The sequence below is a fragment of the Anoplophora glabripennis genome, unplaced genomic scaffold (assembly GCF_000390285.2).
Source record: "Anoplophora glabripennis isolate ALB-LARVAE unplaced genomic scaffold, Agla_2.0 scaffold218, whole genome shotgun sequence".
NCBI classification, from domain to species: domain Eukaryota; kingdom Metazoa; phylum Arthropoda; class Insecta; order Coleoptera; family Cerambycidae; genus Anoplophora; species Anoplophora glabripennis.
This window is the reverse complement of record NW_019418492.1, coordinates 201,035-214,780: the sequence shown is the minus strand read 5'-3', so window position 1 is coordinate 214,780 and position 13,746 is coordinate 201,035. Positions and strand designations below refer to the sequence as shown.

Sequence of the window (13,746 nt, the reverse complement as noted above, 5' to 3'; positions counted from 1 at the left end):
AATAGGAAAATTTCTATTACTGAAGGTCTTACAGACCAGAAAAAGTTTTTAACTTGAATTAACATGTATTTAAATATAATTTAATTACTTCTTAGAAAATTTAATTTTCACTTATAATACCACTAGAGCTTCAATTATTGCTGGAAATTTTTTCGAGCACACGAATTTTCTAAAAAATATTCGTGTGCAAGAAAAAATTTCCAGTTTTTAATTGAAGCTAGAGTGGTATTCGGTAAGAAAATTTCACAATATAATCAAAGTAACTTACATACATATAACATTAGGTTAAATAAAATACAACTAACCGACTTTAGTTAAGCAAAATAATAAAAAATAAGTCGATAGTAGATCAATCCCTCAGTTTTCCACATACTCATTTTACTAAAGTTGGTAGAAATATATTTTCTTATAAAGAACCTTAAGCACTATGTAATATAAATAAAATTCATATGTAGATATTATTAAGAAGGCCATGGAATCTATGTCAAACAAGGTAATCGTGACTTTTGACGTTATTTGACCATTTTCTTTAAAATCGTTGTGTTGTACAATTGAAAAATGGAGCGGTTTGAGAAATACGTTTTATGCAAGTTTTGCAAAAAAGTTAGTGAAATTAAAATGTATCATCGGAACCTAAAATTTTTAATGTATTTATTACAAGAATGCGGGCCAGAAATTTATTCGCCAAACTTGTTTGGGATTATTAAAAATCATTTGCTTCTTGTGTGTAAGAAATATGGAGCTCTTCGTGGATCACGGCATAATAAGATTGTTTCAAAGTACTACATTTATTTTTTGAAACATAGACATTTTATAAATTTTAGTGAATGTGTGCTTGTTTATTCCCCATTAAGAAAAGAAGACGTGGCTGAGGAATTTCAGCAACATTTGGACGCTTTAATTAAAACTACTAAAAGTACATACTTGGTAAATAATTATTTATAAATGATTTGTACTTATTAAATTATGATAGAATAAATTTGAAGTTAAATATAAATGTCATTTTATTTATAAATGTCAAAAAATTTCCAGTGTAATTTCATGCTCCTTACCCCAAGGAAGAGAAAAATTTCCGGAAATTTTCTTAGTTGCTATAGTAACGCTACAAAATACAGGCCTTTAATTGGCTGAAAAATACTATTGTGAAATTTTCTGCAAAACACAATGTTCCCACACTTCTAGATGCTACAAAATAAAGAGAAGTCTAACGTACTCAGTAGTTTTATTACAAAGGCCCTTCGAAAAACAAACAGAAAACATAAATCCACAACACTCAACAAGGTTACAGAACGATGGTTTTTCGAGTTCATATGCGGTAGCCTTTGTGATCGCTGCCAGTTACAGAATTACTTTTGACATCCTTAGCCCCAGCTAGGAATCTTTGACCTTGCTATTCCCGGGCTAGGATCTGTGGGGGCGAACTAGCCATTAGAACCTCTAGGTTCGCCCTGACGTTCATTTTGGTTCTTATTGGGTTTAAATAATATTCTGTATTATTTATCTTTAGGTTGATGATTCAGAAATTTCTTTCTCATTTACTGCATTAATAAATCTTCTTAAATACGTCGTAACATGTCTTAGAAAAATATTTATATATGTAAAAAATTATATTTTTCCTAAAGATATTACAAAATATATATTGTTCAAATACTATGTCTTGTTTGTTAGTAAAATTACTTTAGGTCATAAATATACATATATCGATAATGTAAATTTACGTTTTGGGTGAATTACACAAAAAGTGTAAAATTACATACTTAATGTAGCTACACATGTGCGATGTAATTTTACATTGCCTTCTGTGACGTCAAAATAACCCGCATAATCTAGCGTGTAATTTTACATACAATTTTTATGAGTGTAATGCGTTATCATTAAATAAACTAATATACAGGGTGTTTATGAAACCCCGAAAAGGGTAATAGAGGGGCACGAAAATGAACAACTTTTATTAAGCAACTTATGGTGTAAATCTAAAACATAACATTTTAAATTGAAAAAAAAAATTCACATGAAGGTTTAAATAAATTTAAAGCCATCCCTGGTGTGGCAGTCAGCTGTACCTTTGATGTCGAAGTTGCCGCAGTGCAAAAGCAATGATGGCGGCTTTGACACTTTGTTTTCAAAAATGCTGAAATTTATTCAAATCTCGTTTAAAAGTAACACAAAAATTAAACGAATATACGAATGACCTTCCAATAGATGATATGTGCTCTACGAAAATTGTTCATAGTTGTTTCCATGTGCTAATAAACATGGTTCCAAACGATGGTGAAAATTAGTCCGCATACGTGCAAATACTCCCGACATTTGTCGAATTTCGTTAGCTACAACAAAAATACGCTGTTGAAGATCTGCTACATCGATGACAATAGGCGTTCAGTACACATTTTGTTTCATACAACTCCAAACAAAAAAGTCCAGAAGGTTCATATCCAGACTTCGTGCTGGCCAACGTACAGGGCCATCACCTATCCACCTTTCCGAAATTTTAATAAGTATGTCGTCTCTAGTAAAACAACATTCATCCGTAAAAAGCATTTTGCTTGTAAAATCCGGGTCTTGTGCTATTTGATGTCGAAACCACTAGCAAAATTCCACACGGGGCTGGAAATCCTTGTTATTTAATGCCTGAACCCTTTGTACATAATAGTGGTGTAATAATTATTTCTGTAGAACACGCCATACGGTACTGTTAAATACACCTACTTTTCGACTAATGTCGCGAGTACTGTGCCTCGGATCTTCCTCAACGAGGTTTATAATGTTTTCTTCGTTGTCGAAAACATGTTGCGGCCTTTTCCGTCCACATCCTTCATATGTCAAGTGGACATTCCCGGTATCTCCTAACCTTTGAACTGCCTTTTGCACTATTCTACTATTAGGTTGTTGTCTGTTACGGTAACGGACCGCATACAAACGACTCATTTAAATTATACTGACATTCTCCGTACATTAACACCGTATCTGCTAAGTTCTTGATCAGAAAACATTTTATACGCCGGCTAAGTAATATTACAACACACAACAAAGGAACACAAGACATACTGACATACCATCATATTTGTTTGATTGTGGAGGTCACGTGGAACGTCAGCCAATGACAGAAGCGCTTCTAAAGGATTCTGGCCGTGCACGTGCACAAGATGCACAGTGTCGACATTTATGGTTAATTTTCTTAATTAATTTTCTCGAAAATAGAAGCATTTAGACCAACAGTTGCTTAATAAAAGTTGTTTGTACCATTTTTACCTTGAGAAAAAAGATAAGAGAGCAGCAAACTTTTTGTTACAGACTGACATAGAACCATGTTAAAAAAAATTAGCGTGTGGATAAAAGAAACATACATTTCATGAAGTACTTCACAATGTCTTTTACGACTTTTATAACAAGACTAGTGGAATTAAATCTATAAATGTATCATTATATCCTACAAGTAATTTGAAATGTACACACAAAGGAGATTTCTGAATGCACCCTTTGGAATAAAATGTTCTTTCCCCATGATTAATTTAATTTCAACAAAGACCATTCACTGCTACGGATCGGAAGACGCTTGTGAGAACAGACCGCAGGTCCGTCCGTCGAAATATTCATAAAACATCTTCATTACACTCGCTCGTTATTCCCGGCGTACCGCTCCCGCGTCGGCGTCCCGACGTCCTCGAGGCCCTTTGATGTTCCTCTACGACGGAACGTGACGAGAGGCTCCCCCTTTCCCCCGGCGGGATAACTGAATTAATCCACGCCCGACGCTCGGCGTGAAATTCCAGCCCCACGATTCAATTCTAATATGACAAATTACCCTGTCACCTGGTGACACCGTCTGCAGGTTTACAAATCAGTTTAGCGGTGCAGTTCGCGACGTTCGTCGTCGGGGCGCGATTCCGATACGCTGCAAAAAAAAAGGCAAGGGAGGAAGGCATGGTATTCGACTTAGCTGCGTGGATTATCGTAGAATTGGGTAGTTTTTATACACGAAGTTGAGCTATAGTCTTTCCGAAGTTAGTTGTACATGTATAAAAACGCGTAGCAATAAAATTTAATAAGCTTCATAGGCGTCCCTAAAAAAAATTCTACTAAAGGTAAAAAATTATAATAATTTGTATATAATGTGTAGAAAATTTCTATTATATGTTCATTTGACAAACAACATATTTTAATTATTTATGTCCTCAAACAATTCTACTATATTGATGGTAAATTTCGTTTTGTCCCGTTTTAAAAATGCCATGTTGTAATAACATTAGTAAACAAAATATCCCTTTCGCAATTGTAATATGAATGATTAATAGAAGGTGCCTAAATTACCTGAGTCACGCCAAATTCCGCATTGCTGCGCTGCACTGCTAGGCCATTTTGTTGACAACTGAATTTATGGCCAGGTGGCCCAGTCCGGCTATGTTTGTACCGCGTTTGCCCGCGACTAGGCGACCAGACCTATATATGGCTAAATAAATATGAGAACAAGTTTTTCAAATATTTCTATGCCGAGTTTCTGCGTCAGCGACCGAACCTGCATACTGCCATCCTCTTGGTTCTTCAAATGAGATCGGAAAGACTAGTGTGGAATAGATTTTAATTTTCGTATGAACAACTAAATCATTGGTTCCTAATCTATCCTCACTACTAACCCAACCTAAACAAACCTAACGCAGATATGACAGATTGACAAAGACTTTTGTTCCTGGAAGAACAAATTGAGTTCCCTACTCTTGTTATTGGTAACAATCTGCACCTACAAAATTCTAGAAAAGCAGTCGTAACTTTTTTATTTTCCAAAAAATATATTATAGAAGAATAACTACAAAATGAAGCTTTTGTTTCAACTGGATGACAAACTCTCCAAAAAAAAACGTATTTAATATTTTGGGGCAATATATGAAAACAACTAATTAAAATTTACGTATGTTACCTAGAAACGAGTATGTGAATATGACAAAATTAAAAAAAATTAGAATTAAAATTAAAATTTCTTCTTTAATTAATGAATTGATAATAGTTGGACTTATACAGGGTGTATCACGAACAGGGCCCATCTCAAAAAGTAGTCAGAATTGAAATCTGAAAATTTGTTTACATGGGTTTGTCAAAAAGATCTATTCATTGAAAATAATGTCAACTTCCTCGCACTTCCGGTTGTACCGGAATTCATCATCAGCTCTGTTATTTCAAATGGAACACTATGTATATTTATGGGTTTTTTTTATTCTACGGCAAATCTGGACTATTTTCATATAAGGTACTATGGGCCAAAATGTGACAGTTTTCAAGTTATTATTAATTTTCGAAAAAAAATTGAGGATGTAAGTGATTTTTAAAAACAGAATAATTGCGACATTTTGCTTTATTTATCAATGAAATTTGGCATGGATAATTTGAAGGCAATGGAATTCAACCAATTTATGTCAAATTAGCAAAAATTAATACAGAGTGTTTAAAAACGTGTGGCCAATATTGTGACGTTGAAGTTGAATTTACTCAAAAATTTCAAATGGTACACCCTGTATATGTTCAAAAATCGAAGTGGTCGATTTTTTTTCAACTTTGTTTAGTTGAAAAAAAAATAGTTTATTCGGCCTTGAAAAACATATCCAAATTTGGTGAAAATAAAAATTGGGGTTTTTGAGAAAATCAGTTTGGAAAAAAAATAACTTTTATCTCGGAAAGTTTTAAAGCAATTTGAATTCTGAAAAGCTGATGAAAATCTGCACATTTTGTAAAACAAACGTTTCGATAGGATGATTTCGGTCAAAATCACGGCCACTTGAAAAAAATATGTATTTTCATTTTCGGAATAACCCTATCACGACGTAAACTTTGACATAGCGCCACAGCACAAACATTTTTTTCGGAAAAACAAAATAACATGGTCTCAAAATTCAAAGTAGATTAACATCCCAAAGTTTCAAAAAATCGAAGAGGTCGATTTTTTTGTTCGTTGAATCCATATATAAACTACCATTATGCAATTTTGATAATATTGATTTTTTGAAAAAATGTTATAGGAACTTTACCATTATTTTCATGGTTAGAAATCATTCTCTATTTTTTTTTGTAGACATAATTCTCGACACAATATACAGGGTGATTCCGTCATAATGTCATTAATTTTAAGGAAAGACAGGGAAATATGAGTAGAATACGAATATACTTTTACAGCGTTTTCAATAGTGATCGACAGAAACAGATCTTTTTACCTAGAGACATGAATGAATAAGATATGTTTTTACATTTTAAATATTAACAAATTTATAAGGATAATAATTCTTTCTAAATATTAGGTTATTTAGTATTTTTAGTATTATATTCAGTTAATTATTTAGTCTGTAGTACGTATACCTTATTTTGTGACTTATTGCTTTTCAACAAGTAGTATGGTACCTACTTATTTAAAATGACAATACGGCTAAAAAAACTCTCATCCGTGGACTTTGTTAATAAGTTAGGATCCGATGCAGTTTGATCTTGAAACTAATTGCAAAATTCAAAACGACTGGGGAAATAAGCTGTTTCTCTTCAACATTCCAAATAGGGCGCCGAGTTAACGAGAGTTAAGGGGTAATTGCTTATTTTTTTTAAAGGTGATTAAAATTAATGACATTGTGACTGAATCACCCTGTATAATAATGTATTAAATCACGGTTAAAATTAAATTATTGCAACCAGAAATTTAATTTTAGCATTTGTGACGTAATATATGAAACGAAAATCACTCTTAATTTTACAAGGGTTGTCTATAATCTGCCCCAATTTCGCATATTCTATGATTTGCAATTGTAAACCATAAAATCTATTACAACACTAGGACTATAGCCAATTACCTCCACGGTCTCTGTTGACCATCCACCTGAAAAGAATTAAACATTGGAAAATCCCTCTTCGATTGTAACCGAATACAGAGAATCAACCTTTTGTTACAGATGGCGACCTGTACACTGGGACCGTGGCCGATTTCAGCGGGATGGACCCCATTATCTACCGGGAACCTTTACAGACGGAACAATACGACTCGATGAGTCTCAACGGTGAGTTTTCCACAAAATGTCTAAAAATAATTAACAGTTTTTTTTTTTGTCGCCGGCTCCAATCTATTGTAGCGTGGCGTTGTGGCCTTATAAATTTCCCCTTCTACACAATGATCCTGGCATAGGGCAACGTGTACATAGTGGCACAAACTCTTTCGAACATTTTCAGAAAGTAATTTCCCCCTTAATTTCACATTAAAACCACAAGTTTATGTAGTCACTTATTAAAAATACTGCATTTGTCTTATACCTAGGAATTTTAAAATGTATCATAGCATAATTCTTGTTTTTTTTTTTCAAAATTATAAATGGAAACTAATTCCGGTTTTGGCAAAACGATTATATTAAATAAGAATTGTTATTTATACAAACAGATTTTTTCGATAGTTTTTAAAATAAAGCTTATTTTTTGTTGTTATGTATTTCTAAGTTTTGTCTTTTGAGTATACCGGGTGATTCTGTTTAGTATTCGCCGCCCTGTATCTCTTTTATTTTAACAAATAGCTATAACAAACCTTATATATTTTTAAATTGCCGCTCAAACTCTATCAAATCACATTATTAGATCGTCTCCATGGTAACATATGCCAAAATTGTTATAGTCAACTGTTTTTGTTCAAATGGCACCCTATATATTCTTTTATCAATTCTGGAAGATATTTTGTTTCTGCGTTCAACTATGTAAAGAAGTCTATAGTTTCATTAGAAATATTGCTAGAAAAACAGCAAAAAAGATGCACCCTACTTTTCGTAGCTTTATTCTGAAAAATGATAGCCAGCTGCGGAAATAAGTTACTATGTTTCTTAAAGTAGGTAACCTATTTTATTTTTAATACGATAATAATATAATAATTTAAAACAATACTTATTTCAAATGTTCAAAATGACCTCCATTTGCTTCCAAACACAGAATAACTCTGTTTATCACTTCCTCTCTACAAACACATTCTAGTGCTTCTTCATTTAATCTCCGACATTCTACTCTTATTCTGTTTTTAAGGCCGTCAATATCATTTAAAGACGAAGAGTAAACTTTTTCTTTGAGGTAATACCAAAGAAAGAAATCTATAGGAATGAGATCCGGAAATATATAGCAGGCCATTTATTATTTTTATCGAATGTTCTTCATCTCTTACTCTTCTGGGTTTAAAAACTCTTCTTTTCTTTTGATAACCATCTGCCGCCAAATTCTTGGCTAATATTCCGAAAATTTGACCTGATGGAAGTTGTCTCTGCGGAAAACGATGTTGGTATAAATTCCTGGCAGCTTTAGCGTTCTTTCAGCACTCTCCATAAATTAAAATTATATGTAGTTTTCTTGGTTACTATAAGTATTCCTGTTATAGTAATATTAATTAGTTATATATAGAATAGGTAAGTACAAAATGTCAATTATTTTGAAAAACCGTTATTTAGAAACGTCAAAATTCTGTTGTTTCCGCAGCTGGCTATCACTTTTCAGAATAATGCTACTGAAAGTAGGGTTCATCTTTTTTGCTGTTTTTCTAGCAATACTTCTAATGAAACTATAGACTTCTTTATATAGCTGAACGCAGAAAAAAAATATCTTCCAGAATTGATAAAAAATATATATAGTGTGCCATTTGAACAAAAACAGTTGACTATAGCAATTTTAACATATATTACCATGGAGACGATCTAGCAATGTCATTTGATAGAGTTTGAGCGGCGATTTAAAAATATATAGAGTTTGTTATAGCTATTTGATAAAACAAAAGAGATACAAGGCCGCGAATATCAAACTTAATCACTCGGTATTTTGTGCCAAGCCAACTTTGGCAGGCAGAGTATTTGTCTTAAATTATTTGTAAACCATTTAAACATGAACTGATAATTTAAAAATTTTGGTTTCCTAACATTTCTATGAAAAAGATATTTCCTTCGAAATCTGGCTTAACACAATTCCAACTTTTTTATATTCAACTTATCCAACTCCCTGAAATCATGTTTGCAAACAGATTCGCATTCAGGGAACGTTTTTCCTTTAAAAGTTTTTCTGTTCAAGAACAGAATATATTAAGTAAATACAAAAATTAATGTTTACATTAAAATACGTTTCTATACTGAAATTGAGATATTTTCCTGGAGCAGAAACCCATCAAACTGCGAGAAAGAAGTTCAAATTTAACATAACACTTAAATAATAATTAATGAATGACTTCTAAAACATTTACCAAGTTTTGGCTCTAAAAATTTGTCAAGAAATTGCTCCAGTCACTGTATTTGTGGTATCCTTTTACACGTTGCAATAAATTAGTTCATTTGTTGAACAGATTGAAGTCCTCCAAAGCAACTTTTCGAATGTAAGTCAATTATAGTTAGAACAAACCGCGAACCATAGTGAACCCTAAATATTTAAAATAAAAACAAATTCCAAAATTTAGAGTGCAAGTAAAGTTTGTACTATTAAATAAATTTTAAAAGTCACTAAAAATCTCCAAAACTGACCACTAAAGTAAATTCAGTTCTATTGTTTGCAGTTTTTTGATAAGGAAATTTACCAAAATGTATTTAATCAAAACTTGGTAAATAAAAACAAGTTTAACAATTTTTGTAATAAAAATTCATTTAAATTTTTCTGGCATTGTTTTGAGAAGACATGTTACATTATATTTAATGTAGTAGTTCGAAAGCATCATTTAATTGAAGAACAAAATATTAGAAAAATAAAGACATCTATATTTACTTTCATTCGAAATAAAATTTTTTTCAGAACTGTTCATAACGCATACCTGGCGTATTGAAATAAAAAATAATGTAATCTTTCATTGAAGTATTTTTTTTAATTTTAAATCATGCACTGTAAACAAAATTTCACTCAATTTCACTCAATTTTACTCAATAATGTATCAATTTCTGTCCACACCCGATTGAGTGAAATTTTCACTCTATTAGTATGAATACAATTAAAATTTTATGAGTGAAAGTATTGCAACAGAAGTGAGTGAATTTTCCTCAAATTTTAGTTTCTGCTAACTATCAAGTGAGCGACTTTTGACTATTCTGTGTAAATCCAATTAACAGTTAACTTTTTCTCTAAATTTAACTATTATTGAGTAATTTTTTACTCCAATTTGGTTTATATTCTCTTTAAATTTTAATTTAAATATCATTGTATTAAAGTCAAAGTACCTACTAAGCTGCCGCAGTGGTTTCTACATAGATCTGTTTTCGAGACAATATAGTCCAATCAATCTGGCACGGCCTAATGTTAAATTTACAAAAAATACTATCTGGAAACAAAAAAATATGGTAATATAGGAAATAATTCTAATAAAGATGGTGTTTTTTCCTGTGGTGCATAAACGGTGAAGTTAATCTAAAAAATTCATTAATGTCAAAAAAACGGTTTTTCGCTAATAAAAAAAATACTTGAACTCCAATCGAAAAAAGTTAAATGAGAAAGTTGTAGCTATTAAAAAACCTATCGATTAGTAGTTTTAAATTGCTATATTACCTTTCGAGATATATCGGAAAAAACCGTCAAAAACCGACTTTTTTGTTTTTGCTGTATCTCTTGCAAATTAAGGTTTTGGAACTTGTTACTTGCCGTAAATGTAGCACTCGGCTGCAAAAGAAGTGCCTTTTTTTAATTTAAAAATATTAAATAATATTTGACTTATACAGGGTGAGTCAGTTTTGTGTAGACAAAATTTAACAGGAGATAGAACTCATGTTTTTAAAAAAAAAGTTCCTATAAACATATGTCGTAGAAGGCTTCGTTTCTGAGATACAGGGTGTTGAATATAACAAATATTTATTTTGACTACATTGGAAAGAGATAAAGAATAAGAGATTTCGGCTTTTTAGAATCCTTAACAAACCATATTTAGGTAGGTTTCGTTGAAAGAATTAAATATTTAGCCGATAATTGATAATAAATAAATGACTTCATTTAGTACCACATCAAACACTAGAAATCAAAATAACTCGGAAACGCATAGGAATTTCGAAACAGAAGAAGGGACATTATTTTTGTTAAACTGTATGTAGATAATGATAGTAGATAGTTTTTTAAAAAATAGTCATTGGCGTAGAAGTACTGTTTAAGAAAGGGGTTGAGCACCCCCTCCACTCCGCCACTGTGCAAGTTTTTGAACATTCTTATCGCTTGTTTTATGCCCCTTAATTAATAGGCATTATCCCCTAAACATGAAAAAAATCTAAGTATTCGTTTATAAGTTATAATGAAAATTCGAGAAAAAAAAATTATTTATTATTATTAACACCCTGTATCTCGGAAGCGAAGCCTTCTATGACATATGTTTATAGGAACTTTTCTTTTTAAAAACATGTGTTATATCTCTTGTTAAAGTTTGTCTACAAAAAACTGACTCACCCTGTATAGATTTTTCGAAAAAAAAGGTCATCTCGAAAATCGGCTCTTCTTGCTCGACAAATAGTCGTAGAGAAACAAATCAGGGCCCATTTTCTTTCCTTAAGAGTTGTATTTTCATGTTAAAAGGAGTGATCACATTTTATTCATTTTGAAGTGTCCAAAAATGACTGAAAAAAGTAAAAATTGTTTGGTCGCGTTTTTCTTGAATATCTTTTTCGATTTTCATTTCTCGATAATGTTTATTACAGGAATCAATTGCTGGCATTTTTACGCGAATTTAAAAAAAACGTTGCTCTACGACCTTCTGGAGCCGAGATTTTTTTTTTAAAAAAATTCCATAGGCCGCTGTATAAGTGCTACTGCGTCAATTCTTACAGAGATTGAAGACTTATATTTTCAGTAAAAAAATACTGTGGTTAATTTTAGCTACTTCTGCATTTTTAATTGTGCGTGAAACCGAAGCATTCGAGCGCGGCGCGAGCTAACTCTAGCGGGCTGCGGAGTGGGGTTAACACTACTCGGCAGCTCCGAAAACTGAATTCGTGCGTTCAAAAGCACTCTTACTTTCAAAATCTTCATTATCTCGATTTCTGGACAACGTACAAAAACCTTTTTTTACTTAATCTGGGGTAGCTCGACGAGATAAACCAAAATATGACGTTTACGACAGCCTCAAATGCGTAATTACCTTTGAAAAATGTAATTTTCCTTTAGTCTAAAATTCTCTCGTGTATATTTGAGTGTAAGTACTCAGTTTTATTTCAAATATCACAAAAGAGTAAAATTATCAAAATGCTCAATATTGAGTGAAAAAGTACTCAATCATTTCACTCAATGGATTCAATCCGTAACTTTATCGCTTTCACGCTTAATTTATCTTACATGACTCTAATAGAGTAAAAAGTCACTAACGGGATAGTTAGCAGAAACTCAGATTTGAGTAAAATCACTCACTTCTGCAAACAGTCATACACTCATACTAATAGAGTAAAAATTTCACTCAATTGGGTGTGGTCAGAAAATGATTCATTATTGAGTGCAATATGAGTGAAATTTCGCGCAATTTTCTTCTGTGTTGGCAACCAAGAGTATTGTTATTTATTAACTGAATTATTTGTTGCAGCTCCCGACTTTGTCGGCTCCATGGCACAGGGCGATTTCGTCTACTTCTTCTTCAGGGAGACGGCCGTCGAATATATCAATTGCGGAAAGGTGAGTCCTACCAAGTACAAATCGACGCCCATATCTCACGCCCCAGCGTGGAATAAAATTTAAACGGCCCATTTATATGGGCATATTAGGGTCAAGAATGGAGATCAGACGTTCCCTTTCCACGAATTTATTTTTTCTTTGTCGCTGTCCGGATGGGCCATTTGCTAGGCCAACGCTTCGGCAATTCATAACGCCCCGTCCTCCTCGTTCTATGATACCTTTTTTCAGTAGATTTATTTTGGCACGGCGGCTTTGCGATTGGATGTGGAAGAGGCGCGGAAGTTCCAAAAATTTGTATCTGTCAAAGAAATTGCCCCGGACGGCTCGTTAAATGTTGACGCCAGTCAGAACGAGGCCCGTTCAGTCATCGGCTAAATATTCTTTTATTCAGGGATTTTATGATGTAAATTCTCGCTCTTTGTATTTCTTGGGAAGGTATAGATTCACTGTTGCCTAGTCAAGTTAAGGAGGTATTATAAAAAATACACAGGCTGTCGTACTCTGGGGCCTTTTGTAGTGAGTAGTCCCAAAAACGCGTAGAGCCAAATATTGTCTAAAATGGGAAATTTTTCTTTTCTTTACGGATTTCCTAATAGCTGTTTTATATTTGACAATTTATTGATCAATTAATTCATGAAGTCGCTTCATAAAGAAATTGGACAAGTGTAATGCACCAAATCTGCTGTCAAATAACTTCATGAATTTATTCATCAAGTTCTTGACGAATTTGAGCATGTTCTAATTTTCGTCAATTTTTTCGTGTAGTTCAGAAGTACCAACCCAACAGATTTCCAGCCTCAGATCAGTAATGTGGTTATGTTATTGGAATATGTAAATAATTGTGTGGCGTCGTACTAGTTTTGCATTGTTTTTACTGATATGTTACTTACAAAAACTAATATTTATATAATATGTGTCAGAACGGTACCGCTGTTGTATCATTACAATTATGAGTGGAAAGGTGACATTTTTGAAATTTATTTGCTTCTTTGATTCATTGGTAGAACTGATTCATACGTCAAAAAACTTGACAAAGTCTGTAGCAGTGTAAAACCACACTGTTTACCAATAAATTCGTGAATTAATTCATGAAGAACTTCGTCAATTTATTCATCAATAAATTGTCAATGTAAAACAGCTATAAGA

General features: G+C 32.6%; 1 protein-coding gene across 1 annotated transcript in view; it reads left to right on the top strand.

The window, feature by feature from the left end:
• Positions 1 to 13,746, top strand: part of LOC108907066 (semaphorin-1A) — a 151,034-nt gene that overhangs the window by 97,465 nt on the left and 39,823 nt on the right. Inside the window, exons 3-4 of the mRNA XM_018710583.1 lie at positions 6,924 to 7,028; positions 12,512 to 12,600. Of these exons, the coding sequence (XP_018566099.1) occupies positions 6,924 to 7,028; positions 12,512 to 12,600 (194 nt within the window). The remainder of the gene's footprint in view (positions 1 to 6,923; positions 7,029 to 12,511; positions 12,601 to 13,746) is intronic.